Genomic DNA, 13419 nt, shown 5'->3' with positions numbered 1-13419 from the left:
CATAACCAAATTTCATAATTTTCAACACCGCCTCCATTCCAGGAGGAGTGACTCTGTGGTGGAATTTATTAGGCGTGATTTGATTGGCCCGTCGCTAATCCTCGTCACAGCGAAATCACATTCCATTGGACATTCTCCCTGTCAATAAGACAGTGTTTGCCCGCCCACCCGTGGTGCCGAATAAGGCAGAGAGTGTGTGTGTGAGAGTGTGTATGTGTGTGTCAGAAGCCCGGACGGCTCGCGCTCATCATCCCGCACTGGAGTCACGCGCGCTCGGCTGAGACATGACCAGAGTCCCGCGAACATGGAGCAGTTTAAAGCCATCGTTCCTGTTCTGTGGATATTATTGCTCAACAGAAACGAGGAGTCCCGTGCAGAGGAAGGTATGCATCATCTTTATAATATGCGTTATCTTCATAACTGTTCAGATGCCAGGTGAATGTGTTCGTTCAGACGGGAAGTGTGTAACTCACTGCAGGTGTGTGTGTGTGTGTGTGTGTGTGTGTGCGCGCGCGCGCGCGCTTTCATATTCCTGTAATATAGCAAAGTAAAGTTAATAAGCAGAGAAAGAAAGGACCGGCGTTTTGAATTATGAGAAATCAGATTCACAAGGTTTTAAAAGCAAGCAATCCGCTACAGGACGCTGTTGACGACAGGCTGCAACAATCTGCCGTTTAAGGGGAAATGTTACATGTTCATAAGCGAAAGGGTTGAGAATTATTGAAAATGGTTACATTTATTCTCACAGGATGCTACTAAAACACTGAATTATGATTGTTTTGTATTAAAATAAAAATGTCAATATAAACATTTCTTAATATTATAATATGTAGATTAAAATGACAAGATGGATAATCTTTTTTTGATAATCTTAATTTTTTTGTTTGTCATTTTAAACTGTTTTTCTTTATGTCTGTATTGTCATTTTATGTTTTCATCCTTCTTTAAAATGCAAGATGGAGAAAAACTGATTTTTTTGATAATCTTAAATGTTTTTGTTTGTCATTTTTAAGTTTTTCTTTATCTGTAGTCATTTTATGTTTAATTTTTCTTTGTCCTGTCATTTTAATCTTCTTATTGTAATACTACAAAAGCAGGTTTGTGTTGCACTGGATTGAGACTGTTCTCCGGATTGGGATTGTTGGACAGTCGGGAAAAGCTTCATCACTTGTGATGCATTAGCTCAGGTGAGTTCAACTAGCGTCCTAATGAGAGGCATGAGAGGAGTGGACAGAGATAATAGTGGCATCCCTTCAGGCTCAAGCCCAACACACACACACACACACACACACACACACACACACCTCTGCCAGCCTCGTCCTCTGCTGGAATGCTGGTCGGCTGGATTTCAATCGTTGCCTTAATGAATGTTTTGACAGCGATTAATTGCAGTGGAAGCGATGTGTTCTGAAAGGCTTGCGTGGCAGCGCTGAGATATGAAGGTTTGTGATTGAGCTGAATATGTTCTCACTGTACCAGAAGCTCTTTGTCCACGATTGCGTCCCAGTCCTGCTGCGCCGCTTCTCTTTGTGTGCAGCATCTCTCTCTTCTCTCTCTTCTCTGTGTTCTGTCTGTCAGCTGGGGTCCAGGCCGGATCGAGCTCTTTGTTGGTGCAAGTTATACTGAGACTTCACCTAAAAATGAAAATTGTCTAATTTACTCGCCCTCATGCCGTTTCCAAACTCACATATATATATATCTGATATCACATATATACATATTGATACATCTATTCGTCAAAGAATCTTGAAAAATAAAATGTATGAGTTTCCAAAGAAATCTGAACTGTGTTCAACACTGATAATAATCATAACTGTTTGTTGAGCATCTGATCATCATATTAGAGTGATTTCTGAAGGATCATGTGACACTGAAGACTGGAGTAATGATGCTGAACATTCAGCTTTGATCACAGGAATAAATTACACTTTACTGTATATTCACATAGAGAACAGCTGATTTACACTGGAGTAATATTTCACTGTTTTACTGTATTTCTGATCAAATAAATGCAGCTTTGGTGAGACTTCTTACAACAGCATAAAATACTGGTATTGACCCCAAACTGTGGCAGTGTGTGTTGTGTGGCAACCGTTCTCTCCATCCGTTAGTTTCCTCACACACGACCGTCACTCCGACTCCTCATCCTAACACACCTCGGCATCTCATTGTGGGCTTCTTCACTGTGTTGAGTGTTCCTTCAGCCCGTGTGAGGACACACACCGAAAGCTTTATACGCCTGTCATCTCTGTGCTGGCGTCCATCAACTCTCTGACACACTCGCCGGCACGCAGTCGTGCTTCCCAACGTGTGTGTTATCAAAATATTTATCGATTCAAACAAAGACCAGTTTGCATGGAAACTCATACCTCTGCACTTAATAAAACATGTTTATTATAGTCTCAGCTAGGGCTGGCACAATATATCGCAATACACAAATGCAACAATCTGTACTCTGGACAGTTCACCCAAAATAAAAATGTCTGTGTGAGGAAAAAATGCAAGTTTTCAAAGGTTTAGTGTCAGTACAAAATTAAACTACTATATATAATGTATAATAATGCAATGGGGGATATTTGATAATGCCAAATGTCTTGTTACCAGTAAAAAGTGGCCTACATTATTTTAAATATATCTAGTCAGTGACGGATCAAGTCTAAAATAATTCTGTATTTTCAGCTTCAGAATCATGAATATGTGTATTCTGGCGTCTCTATTGTCCTGTGCTTTGAGTCTCCAGCGCCAAGCCTATTCATTTACACACACAATGTAAAACCAAATTTAGCATTTTAATCAACAGTACATTTTTTTTTTTTTGTTAACCTTTTACCATATGTGTTGGAGTATGGCAGTAATATGGTCTGGTGAGTTCAGGATCGCGCCGCTACACCCCAGTCTCCGCTAATGATGACGGGTTTGAGCGGCAGGATCTGTGCTGGCCGTCCCTTCACTGAAGCTGAGCAGGGGAGGTCAGAGAGATTTGTGAGGTTGGAAGGCGTAACAGGGACATTTAGTGGGCCGTTGTGAAGTGTGGACTCCCAGTGAGCCAGAAGGAAAGTGAAACGATGAGGGCTGGAGCCGGGAGACGGCCGAGTCCCAAAGCAGAAACTCTGACTCCCGAGGCGTCATGTGGAGGTGGAAGGACAGCGAGGCATTTCCGAATGTTTGCGTGATCAAACTTGCTGAAACGTGACCTCATAAGGGATCGATGTGGAGCGCACTGTATAGGGAACGACTCGTGCTTCATGCGAATGTTGCAATATGTTGATAATTGGCATAAAGAACACTAGTCTTTTTAAAAATATTTTAAGCTTGATGATTTTCATACTGAGGGTTATTTTCCCTGAGCTTGTCGTAATGCATTCTGGGTTCATATTATTATTGAAGGGTGCTTTACATTTGTTTTTTTCAATGCGCAATAAGCAGTTTTCTGTGACTGTGCGAGACTTAAGTAAACAACATGAAGAATAACAAAGTGTAAATAAATTACGGTAAAGTACGGTAATAAATTAAAATCTGATAAGTAACAGCTTGCAAAATCAATATACTATACCAATCTATAACCGTAATATATCAATATAACAGACATGTATTCAAGTATCTATACATCAACACAAGAACATGAAGAAATATCAGACAACTTAAGCCAGAAATGTTAATCAAATCTGCAAATTTGTTTGAAGATCAAATGATAAAAGATCTGGCGTCTGTCAAATCATCTCAGGCGTATGAAGAACGGACTGATATTAAATACACCTTATTAATGATGTGAACTATACACGGGCGAGCAGATAAACCAAGAATATAAATGCCAATAGAAAACCTTTATAAAGAAAACGCGTAACCATTGCGTTATTCTTGGCTCTGTATATATGGATCATCATGTTTTAGTACATTTTCACTTTGTGTTTTAGAACGTCCTGCTATTTTAGTGATTGAAATATTGCTGTATATGGATCACAAGTGCCTAAAACTAGCATTTTGTTCACATTTTTTAGTGTTTCTGATTTGAGAGGTGATCTGAATATTGGTGTTTTGAAAGCTATGGAAGATTGACGGTCCTGATGTTTTGCCCTCCAGGACTCCACTATATGAATAGCCATGATTATCCGCTGTGGATGTCACTGGAGAGTCTTTACATTCAGCATTACTTGAACTCTGGTAATTATGCTTGATAGGTTTCATTATTGACGAGTCCCGTATGGAGTGTATCGGTGCGGATCGATGCGGCGTTCAGCGTCTGGAGACGAGGGTCTCTGGGATTCTTCTTTATCCCGGTGAGGACGGGTTTCTGCAGGAATATCCCTGGAGACAGAGGCGTTTCTGAGGCTGTTTTATTACCAGGAGAATATTAATGTTTCTGGAATGCGATGCAGCTTCATAAAGGCGACAAATAAAACATGCTTTTTTATGCTGTCAGTGTTGTGTGAACAACCAGATCGACCTTCCAACTGCATTGTGTTGCATTTATCTTTTCACATGGTTGTAATGCGTCAGACAGAACGTGCTGTTTATACACCTGACCTCTTGTTTTGCTGATCTTTATATTCAAAGAGGATCTGTGATGCTTTTGTTACATGTTCAACTTGCTTGTGTTGCTGTTTGATCATGAAGAAGCTCCAGTTCTCCTCTATATCAGTGTCAGTGTTTCTGAACTCCTGAAACGCCTCCATTGTAGTCTTGAGTTTCTTCCAGGAACGAACACGTCTCAATATTCCTCATTATAATAATTCATACGCAGAATAAAGGGGCGGGGCCTGGTTGAGTTAGTTAGTAGTGTGTTAAACTGGCGGTTATGGAAAGGGGCGGGACATTTCCCAAACACACTCGAAGCGCTCGACCAATCACAACACACTGATCCAGCCGACCAATCAGAGCACAGTGTGCTTTCAGGAGGAGGGGCTTCATAGAGACAGGAAGTAAACAGAGCGTTACTGACAGACTGGGAAGAGAGGAGCCGCAACAATGGAGAAAGAAAAAAAAAGTATTTCCTTTGAGCTTTCCGCGTATAGACGACACCATTGGTAAAATTATCCCCATTCAAACGGATTTGCGAAAACTATTAAAAACGCTGCATTCTGCTGCCAGGCCATTAGATGGCGATGAAACACTATAGGCTGAACGCGTAATACGCATGTGCATGATGTCATCGTCTTCAGAGATTTGCTGTTTACACGACACCGTTTTCAACTAAAAACGGCGTTTTGGGCGCCTGAAAACACAAACTTTTGAAAACGGGTTTCAAATTGCATGTTTTTAAAAACAGTCTCTGTGTAAACAACAAAAACGTGATTTTCTGAAGACGACGACGTCATGCACATGTGTATTACGTGTTCAGCCTATAGTGCTTCATCGCCATCTACTGGCCTGGCAGTGTTTGTAATAGTTTTCGCAGATCCGTGATCGTTTGGACAATGGTGTCGTCTATACGCGGAAAACTCAAAGGAAAAACGTCTCCATTTCAAGCATATCGTTGTGGTGTAAACTTACCCTTTGAAACCCGTTTCAAAATCTTGCGTTTTCAGGCACCCAAAACGGCATTGTTTTACGCTTTTAGTTGAAAACGGTGTCGTGTAAACAGCCCTTTAATGCGGGCTCTAGACGAGCTTCTCCTCTGTGAACATGGACTGTTTGTTCTCACGGTTTCTTAATGTGGTTCAGGAGCTTGGTTGTAATCTGGATATTAGAGATGATGAGGAGGAAAGGTTTGCTCACATGCAGATGTGGCCTTACGTAAGACTCCAGACCTACGGCTCTTTTAAAGGTGTAATGAATACGACAAACGAGCAGTTGGGAGTAAATGTTGCCTTTCTCTGGCTGTGCAACTATTTGTGAGCTTCTTCATTTTCTAATGTAGAGATTTTAAAGCAGGACACACTTTTAAGTAGGGATGTTTTTATTGATTTAGGGACATCATTTGTCACGCCAGATCTGATCTAACGAAAGCCGACATGAAGAGTTTGCATATGTTTTTCCGTTAAACTCATTTAGTGTGGCATTCGAAGTATTGATTGAAGAACTTTTTGACAGTAAAAATTACGGAAATGGAACCGGTAGATTTGTATTTTTTGGTTTCATTTAAATTAAGATACCACAGACTGCACAATGTATATAAATATAAAACACAAAATTAACACTAATAAAAAAATTATAGTTTTCTAATGTTTGTAAATTAGTTTATAGTTATGTTTTTTGGAGAAGTATGTATTTCATCACACCATATGATAGTTTCAGTTGTTAAAATAAAAAATAATAATGAAATAATGTCGGTGCAATGCAAAAGTGTTCTGTTAAAATTAAGGCCAGCTTCAGCCTCCGCTTAATCATTTACATGTACAATGATTTACATTAACCCCTGAATTGCAGTACCAAAGTAATACATTATGAAACAATATTTGTTTAGCACAATGAGTTGTTTAGCAATAGACAACCAATCATAAAGTGCCTCAGTGCTTACCTCATTGAATATTCATGAGCTGTGTACACTTGCAAAAACGGTCTCATGCTGTGTGTTTAGTTTTGAGCATCTAAAGAAAGGGATGTCAAACCAGTTAACTGGAGTGATGAAGAGCTGGTATGATTTAGACGATTTAAGACAACCAGAGAGAGGTGATATTTGGATATTCCCACAAACTTTAGCGTGCTGTAAGTTGTCCAATCAATGCTTTAACCTCATGAATATTCAAATGAGGTAACCCACGATTAGCAGAACCTAGATAATTTCAAGTTTGTCACAGTATCAGTGTTTCACTGTTGCTTATGTGGTTGTTTTATTGGAGGTAATGCATTTCTGATGTCAAGAAAATCTTTCTGTCGATACATCAGTGGTGGATTCAGTCCCAAAGCTCATAACAAAAGCCACGGGCCACATCTATTTAAAGTCCCCCAATCATTTTATCCCTTAACTCATCTTTGATCACCAAAATTATATTTTTAATCATTTTCCTGTGAAATAAATTTCTTCATGTCTTAAAATATCTCGAATGTAACTCGACACCCTTGCCTCATTTAGTATTTGCGGGTCTATGAATATGCAAATGAGCCCCGCCTCCACTCACTCACTCAGCTCAGAGATCCACTGGTTGACGATCACACGTTGATCTGATTGGTTACAAGGTCGTTTGTGACGTCAGAAACACCAGCGATTTGTGTTTTTGAGACTGTCTTTGGTTCACTGCAGTTTTAAGCAGAAAATACTCAGCAATGCTGTCGACTTATGAACTTACACATGGTTTGTCTTAAAGCGTATTAAAAACACCACATAGACACATAAACAAGCTGGATCTTCACCACAGGGGGACTTTAAACTTTAATGTTTCGTTCAGCATCCTCACAGCACCGTCGCTCGCCTTCAAGGGTTTTATATTTGAGCCAGCTGATATGTAGAGTGGGCTGTAAGTATCATCGAGGGATTTTTACTCAGTTTAGATGTGTCTCCCAGCGTGACACGGGCTCTTCGACAGCGCCGTTCGGCCCCTTCGGTCCCTCAGATCCCCGTGAAGGTGATGTGCAAAACCCCATTAATCTTTTGAAGAGGCATTTGACCTTTGAAACTCATTAAGCGCTGCACCCGCACAGATGCCGGATATGAGCCGGATATGAGCCGTGTCCTTCTGCCTCTTTATCAGCGCGAGACGGGAACATGTTCTCTCGGCTTCCCTCACCGGTGGAGGCTTTGACCAGTGACCTGGAAAATCACCCGACCTTTTAATGCGTGGTTTCCCGCTGATGAATAAATTCATAAATGTATGCTCTGGCATGAAGGCTTTACTCGGCCTCCCCGGAGCCGTGGGTTTAGGAAAACATTAGTTCTGGGATTGCTCTCGCTCCCGGTGCTGGGAAAACAGTTTGACTTGGACTTGGACTTGGACTTGGACTTGGACGATGGGTTAGTTGATGGTTGGAGACGTGGCGTAGTGGTTTAGTGGTTTGTGCTGCTCATTTGAGAGACTTGATGAAGGATCTGCAAAAATACGGTTTCAAAATCCAACAGGTTCTTGTTCTTGTAGGGGTTGTTGAATTAGAATTTGAGTTATGTTTTAATTTGATACATCATCTTAACTAATTAAAATTAAAGCATCGCTAAACTCATTAAGTGTTGTTTTAGTATTATTCATATAATTGTATTTCTTTTTTATAATTTCTGTTTTTATTTTATGTACTTAATGTGCTAAATGTCTTTTTTTTTAGTTTTTATTTCAGTTTGTTAAATTCATTTTAATACTTTAACTTAATTTTTTTAATGTAAAGTTTTTCAGCTGTAATTCATATTTTATTATTTCAGCTTTATTTCAATTAAAAAAAACTTTTTTTTCAATTGAATGGACGATAGTCATCTCGTTGTTACCATTCTCTAATGATGCCATCTCTACTTCATGATTTGCTTTTGATTTATTGTTTTGTAAAGTCACCTTTATTTAGCACCATATTCAATAGAAATTGTCAAAGCAGTTTCACAGTAATAAACAGGAAAAGTAACATAATCAATGATGCAAACCTCATTAAATGTCTGATCTTGTTTCTCTCCATCATTTCCTGCCATCTTACAGTAAAAAGTGGGAAAAGGCCAACATAAAAATAATGCAAGTAATGTCGGAGTATTTTAGAGGTGTGTGTGTGTGTGTGTGTGTGTGTGTGTGTGTGTGTGTGTGTGTGTGAAACCCCACAGGTAAACGAGCTGCGGCTGAATCGCAATCAGTGTGTGTGTGTGTTTGCTCTGATTGCAATCAAAACAACTGAGGGTGGTCTGCTTTCACAGTACGTGTGTGTGTGAGCTTTGCACGAAACTGTTAACCTCAGATTTAAGACTTTGAGCATATATTGTCCAGCTTGAAAGAGAAAGCGTACCTGAATGTTTTTATGGTGGAGCGTTTCTGTAATATCACAATTGGAGCTTCATCTGGAAACATAAATCCTGGCGCGCTTGGAATGGATACGCTATAGAGATAACCGCTTGATTTATCGGCTTTTCACTCTTGTTAAGATGCGCAGACGTGCGCTGTGATTGCTTTTCCAGTGTTTCGAAGGCTTCAGGTTCTGTTTCTCAGGGTTTATTACTGTGGAGGTTTGGATGTAGAGCTGCAACAACTAATCGATTGATTTGATCATGAAAATGGCTGACAATGAATGTCATTTACATTATTTTTATCTCTTATTTTTTTTAGCCATAATCTGTTATATCAAGAAAATTCTTGTGTACATGACTGAAACTCCCCGTTTCCTTACATAACAGGGACACATCTGGACATGTTATGTAGATGTTATATAACTGGTGGATTGTAATCACAACACAATTCTGCTCAGTCACTGAATCTACTAATCTTAAATTAAAAATAAATAAATCCAGTCTCCAGATTGCATTTGAGTCTCTCATGATTATTATGACGTCTGAGATGCTGCCATTATATTAATCAGCGTTACCCGGGAAGAACAGACCTGCAAAGGTTCAAATAAACTGAGAACCATAATTTAATTTAGGTGTATTTGATATACTTGGGAAAGTGTACATGCCAGGCATTTACTTTGTTGTTAGGCTGCTTTCTCTGATTATGACTGGTCATGTGAAATGAAACATGGCGTTTGTCGTGGACATCATTACTCGTGTCACATGACCCTTCAGAAATCACTCTAATGTGATGATTTGATGCTCAACAAACATTTATGATTGTTGAAAACGGTTGTGCTGACGGACACTGCCTCTGGGATGGCAGACCGGGGTGGTGGTCCCTCTTTATAAGAAAGGGGACCGGAGGGTGTGTTCCAACTACAGGGGGATCACACTTCTCAGCCTCCCTGGGAAAGCCTATGCCAGGGTACTGGAGAGGAGAACACGGCCGATAGTGGAACCTCGGATTCAGGAGGAACAGTGCGGGTTTCGTCCGGGCCGTGGAACACTGGACCAGCTCTATACCCTCTACAGGGTGCTGGAGGGTTCATGGGAGTTTGCCCAACCAATCCACATGTGCTTTGTGGATTTGGAGAAGGCATTCGACTGTGTCCCTCGCGGAGGCCTGTGGGGGTGCTCCGGGAGTGTGGGGTCCGGGGCCCTATGCTAAGGGCTGTCCGGTCCCTGTACGACCGGAGCAGGAGCTTGGTTCGCATTGCCGGCAGTAAGTCAGATTTGTTCCCGGTGCATGTTGGACTCCGGCAGGAATGCCCTTTGTCGCCGGTTCTGTTCATAATTTTTATGGACAGAATTTCTAGGCGCAGCCAGGGGCCGGAGGGTGTCCGGTTTGGGGACCACACAATATCGTCTCTGCTCTTTGCGGATGATGTTGTCGTGTTGGCCCCTTCACACCAGGACCTCCAGCATGCACTGGGACGGTTTGCAGCCGAGTGTGAAGCGGCTGGGATGAGAATCAGCATCTACAGTCCGAGGCCATGGTCCTCAGTCGGAAAAGGGTGGCTTGCTCACTTCAGGTTGGTGGAGAGATCCTTCCTCAAGTGGAGGAGTTCAAGTATCTTGGGGTTTTGTTCAAGAGTGAGGGAAGGATGGAATGGGAGATTGACAGACGGATCGGTGCAGCTTCTGCACTTTCTGTAAAGCTGCTTTGAAACAATATGTATTGTGAAAAGCGCTATATAAATAATTTTGAATTGAATTGAATTGAATTGGGGCAGCTTCTGCAGTAATGCGGTCGATGTACTGGTCTGTCGTGGTGAAGAAAGAGCTGAGCCGCAAGGCAAAGCTCTCGATTTACCGGTCAATCTACGTTCCTACTCTCACCTATGGTCATGAGCTTTGGGTCATGACCGAAAGGACAAGATCCCGGATACAGGCGGCCGAAATGAGCTTTCTCCGCAGGGTGGCTGGGCGATCCCTTAGAGAGAGGGTGAGGAGCTCGGTCACTCGAGAGGAGCTCAGTGTAGATCCACTGCTCCTCCACATCGAGAGGGTCAGCTGAGGTGGTTCGGGCATATGTTCCGGACGCCTTCCCGGGGAGGTGTTCTGGGCACGTCCCCCCGTGAGGAGACCCCGGGGAAGACCTAGGACACGCTGGAGGGACTATGGGTGCTTCTCAATATCCCTCCTCGTCTCCTCGCTCCTCCGTCCTCCATCCTATGACCCGGAAACCAATCGAGCTCAGCCATCTTGAAGGACATCTCAATTCTCTAATTGCACCGCGAGGAGGCGAGGATCGAGGAGTGAGGAGGCGTCCAGAGGAGCTATGAGCGAGGATGCACAGGTGTACCCTTTGCGGAAGAGTTTTATCGACTAAACATGACGCACGTATCAATTCTCCTCCCCCTTCACATCTGTCACAATCATTTGAATTTATACTTTACTTTTGTAGTTTACATAAACCACACAACTCACATATTTCAACAAGGTATCTTGCTTTATTTTTATTTATTATGAATTTCTTAAATAAACAAACTTTAACAACATAAGGGCAGATCCTTTGAGCGCTGCTGATGACGCAGTGAAGTGACGCTCGAGTGATCAAGTATTCCAATGTATTAAAAAAGCTTTCATTCAATTCCTCCGTCCTCGTTTTTTTCCCTTGCAGCCTTCCCTCGCGTCCTGCAGGGGGTGGAGCTGAGACGCGAGGAAAGGAAGTGAGGAAAGGAAACGAGGATGCACAAATAAGAAATGAGAAGCACCCTATGTCTCCCGGCTGGCCTGGGAACGCCTCGGTGTCCCCCCGGAAGAGCTGGAGGAAGTGTCCGGGAGAGGGAAGTCTGGGCGTCTCTGCTTACACTGCTGCCCCGGCCCCGGAGAAGCGGAAGAAGATGGATGGATGGGTTGTGCTGCTTCAGTTGCGTTTTCAGGATTCTTTGAAGAATAGAAAGTTCAAAAGAACAGCACTTATTTGTAACCGTGTAAAAGTCCTTACTGTCAATCAATATTGATCAATTTATTGCATCTTTCTTGAATAAAAGTATTCCAAAAAGAGAAAGAAAACGTGATCCCCAGACGTTTGAATGGTAGAGTGCAGTAATACTGATGATTACTCAAACACGTTAGTGACCGCTGATCGCAATAGTTGCAGTAAATAGCATTTTTTGAATGATGAAGCTCGATTTAGCAGAACGTCAAATCTGCTGTTTTACAACCGAAGACAAAGATCCTTCGTCTTCATTTACTCACGTTATAGAAAATAGCAGTCAGACGAGATTGGAAAAACAAGACTGAGTAAAAGATGGAATTTTTTAGTTCTTTGGTGAATGATTGCTTGTGTGTGTGTGTGTGTGTGTGTGTGTGTGTGTGTGTGTGTGTGTGTGTGTGTGTGTGTGTGTGTGTGTGTGTGTGTGTGTGTGTGTGGTGATGTAATGTAATGTGTGGTCAGATGGTCAGTTGGTCTCCAGATGGAGGCTCACCGGAAGTGCCAGTTCCTCTCTATCCACTCTTGAGTCTGTACACACACACACACACACACACACACACTCAAGTTAATGGCTGCGTGTGTGTGTTTGACAGTGTCACCCTTTATTTCTCCTTGTCTCTGAGGTAATTGTAGATTACTTTAGCACTCCTTGAAGGTCAGATCAAGGACAATTTAGCAGACAGAGTCTAAATGAGAAGAAATGGGATTCACCTGGCTGTGTTTCTGACCCAGCGTGCTGCTCATCCAGTGTGTTGTGTGGACATCGGTCAATGACTGGTGTTGTGTTGGCCTTGTGTCTTTGGTCAGATGGAGAATGACTCCAGTACAGCCATTGACTCTCTCTCTCTCTCTCTCTCTCTCTCTCTCTCTCTCTCTCTCCCTCTCCCTCTCCCTCTCCCTCTCCCTCTCCCTCTCCCTCTCTCTCTCTCTCTCTCTCTCTCTCTCTCTCTCTCTCTCTCTCTCCTCTCCCTCTCCCTCTCCCTCTCCCTCTCCCTCTCCCTCTCTCTCTCTCTCTCTCTCTCTCTCTCTCTCTCTCTCTCCTCTCTCTCTCTCTCTCTCTCTCTCTCTCTCTCTCTCTCTCTCTCTCTCTCTCTCTCTCTCTCTCTCTCTCTCTCTCTCTCTCTCTCTCGTCTAACTGCTGAAACACAACAACTTAATAGACTGAACTGAAACGTATGCTGAAAGTCTCCTCAGATCTCATTAAATTCAGTTATCTTATGGCACATACGTCACATCGACTGCTGCGCCTGTAATATATACTTATAAACCTGCTGTTTTCTTATGTAAGCAACTTTTGTAAAGTATATACACTACCAAGCCTTTGAACAGTAGTGTATATTACTCCTCAACAAGTAACAAAGGTGCAAATCAATGTAACAAATGCTAACCTGAAGGCAGTGCATAAAAGCACAGTGAATTCTTTAGTGGAAAGATGTTGGGAATTATTGGTTACTGTATTAGGGCATATTTGTAATGGTGCAATAGAGAATTATTTGAGTAGGTGTGTTTCACGCTTGTCAGAATGTAGCGTCTCAGTTTATTTCAGTATTTGAGTTGTTTTTTTCATTCTGATGAATCAAAGCTCAACAAG

General features: G+C 42.0%; 1 protein-coding gene across 1 annotated transcript in view; it reads left to right on the top strand.

Moving 5' to 3' along the window:
* Nucleotides 1-202: 202 nt before the first annotated feature.
* Nucleotides 203-13419, top strand: part of LOC130069343 (ephrin type-A receptor 7) — a gene marked incomplete at its 3' end in the record, with an annotated part of 123815 nt that continues 110598 nt past the window's right edge. Inside the window, exon 1 of the mRNA XM_056233167.1 lies at nucleotides 203-383. Within this exon, the coding sequence (XP_056089142.1) occupies nucleotides 305-383 (79 nt within the window). The remainder of the gene's footprint in view (nucleotides 384-13419) is intronic.

This window comes from Rhinichthys klamathensis, unplaced genomic scaffold (genome assembly GCF_029890125.1).
Source record: "Rhinichthys klamathensis goyatoka isolate OS25496 unplaced genomic scaffold, OSU_Roscu_1.1 h1tg000361l_1, whole genome shotgun sequence".
Lineage (NCBI taxonomy): Eukaryota > Metazoa > Chordata > Actinopteri > Cypriniformes > Leuciscidae > Rhinichthys > Rhinichthys klamathensis.
The sequence above is the reverse complement of the archived record's forward strand: the minus strand, read 5'-3'. Positions and strand labels throughout refer to the sequence as shown.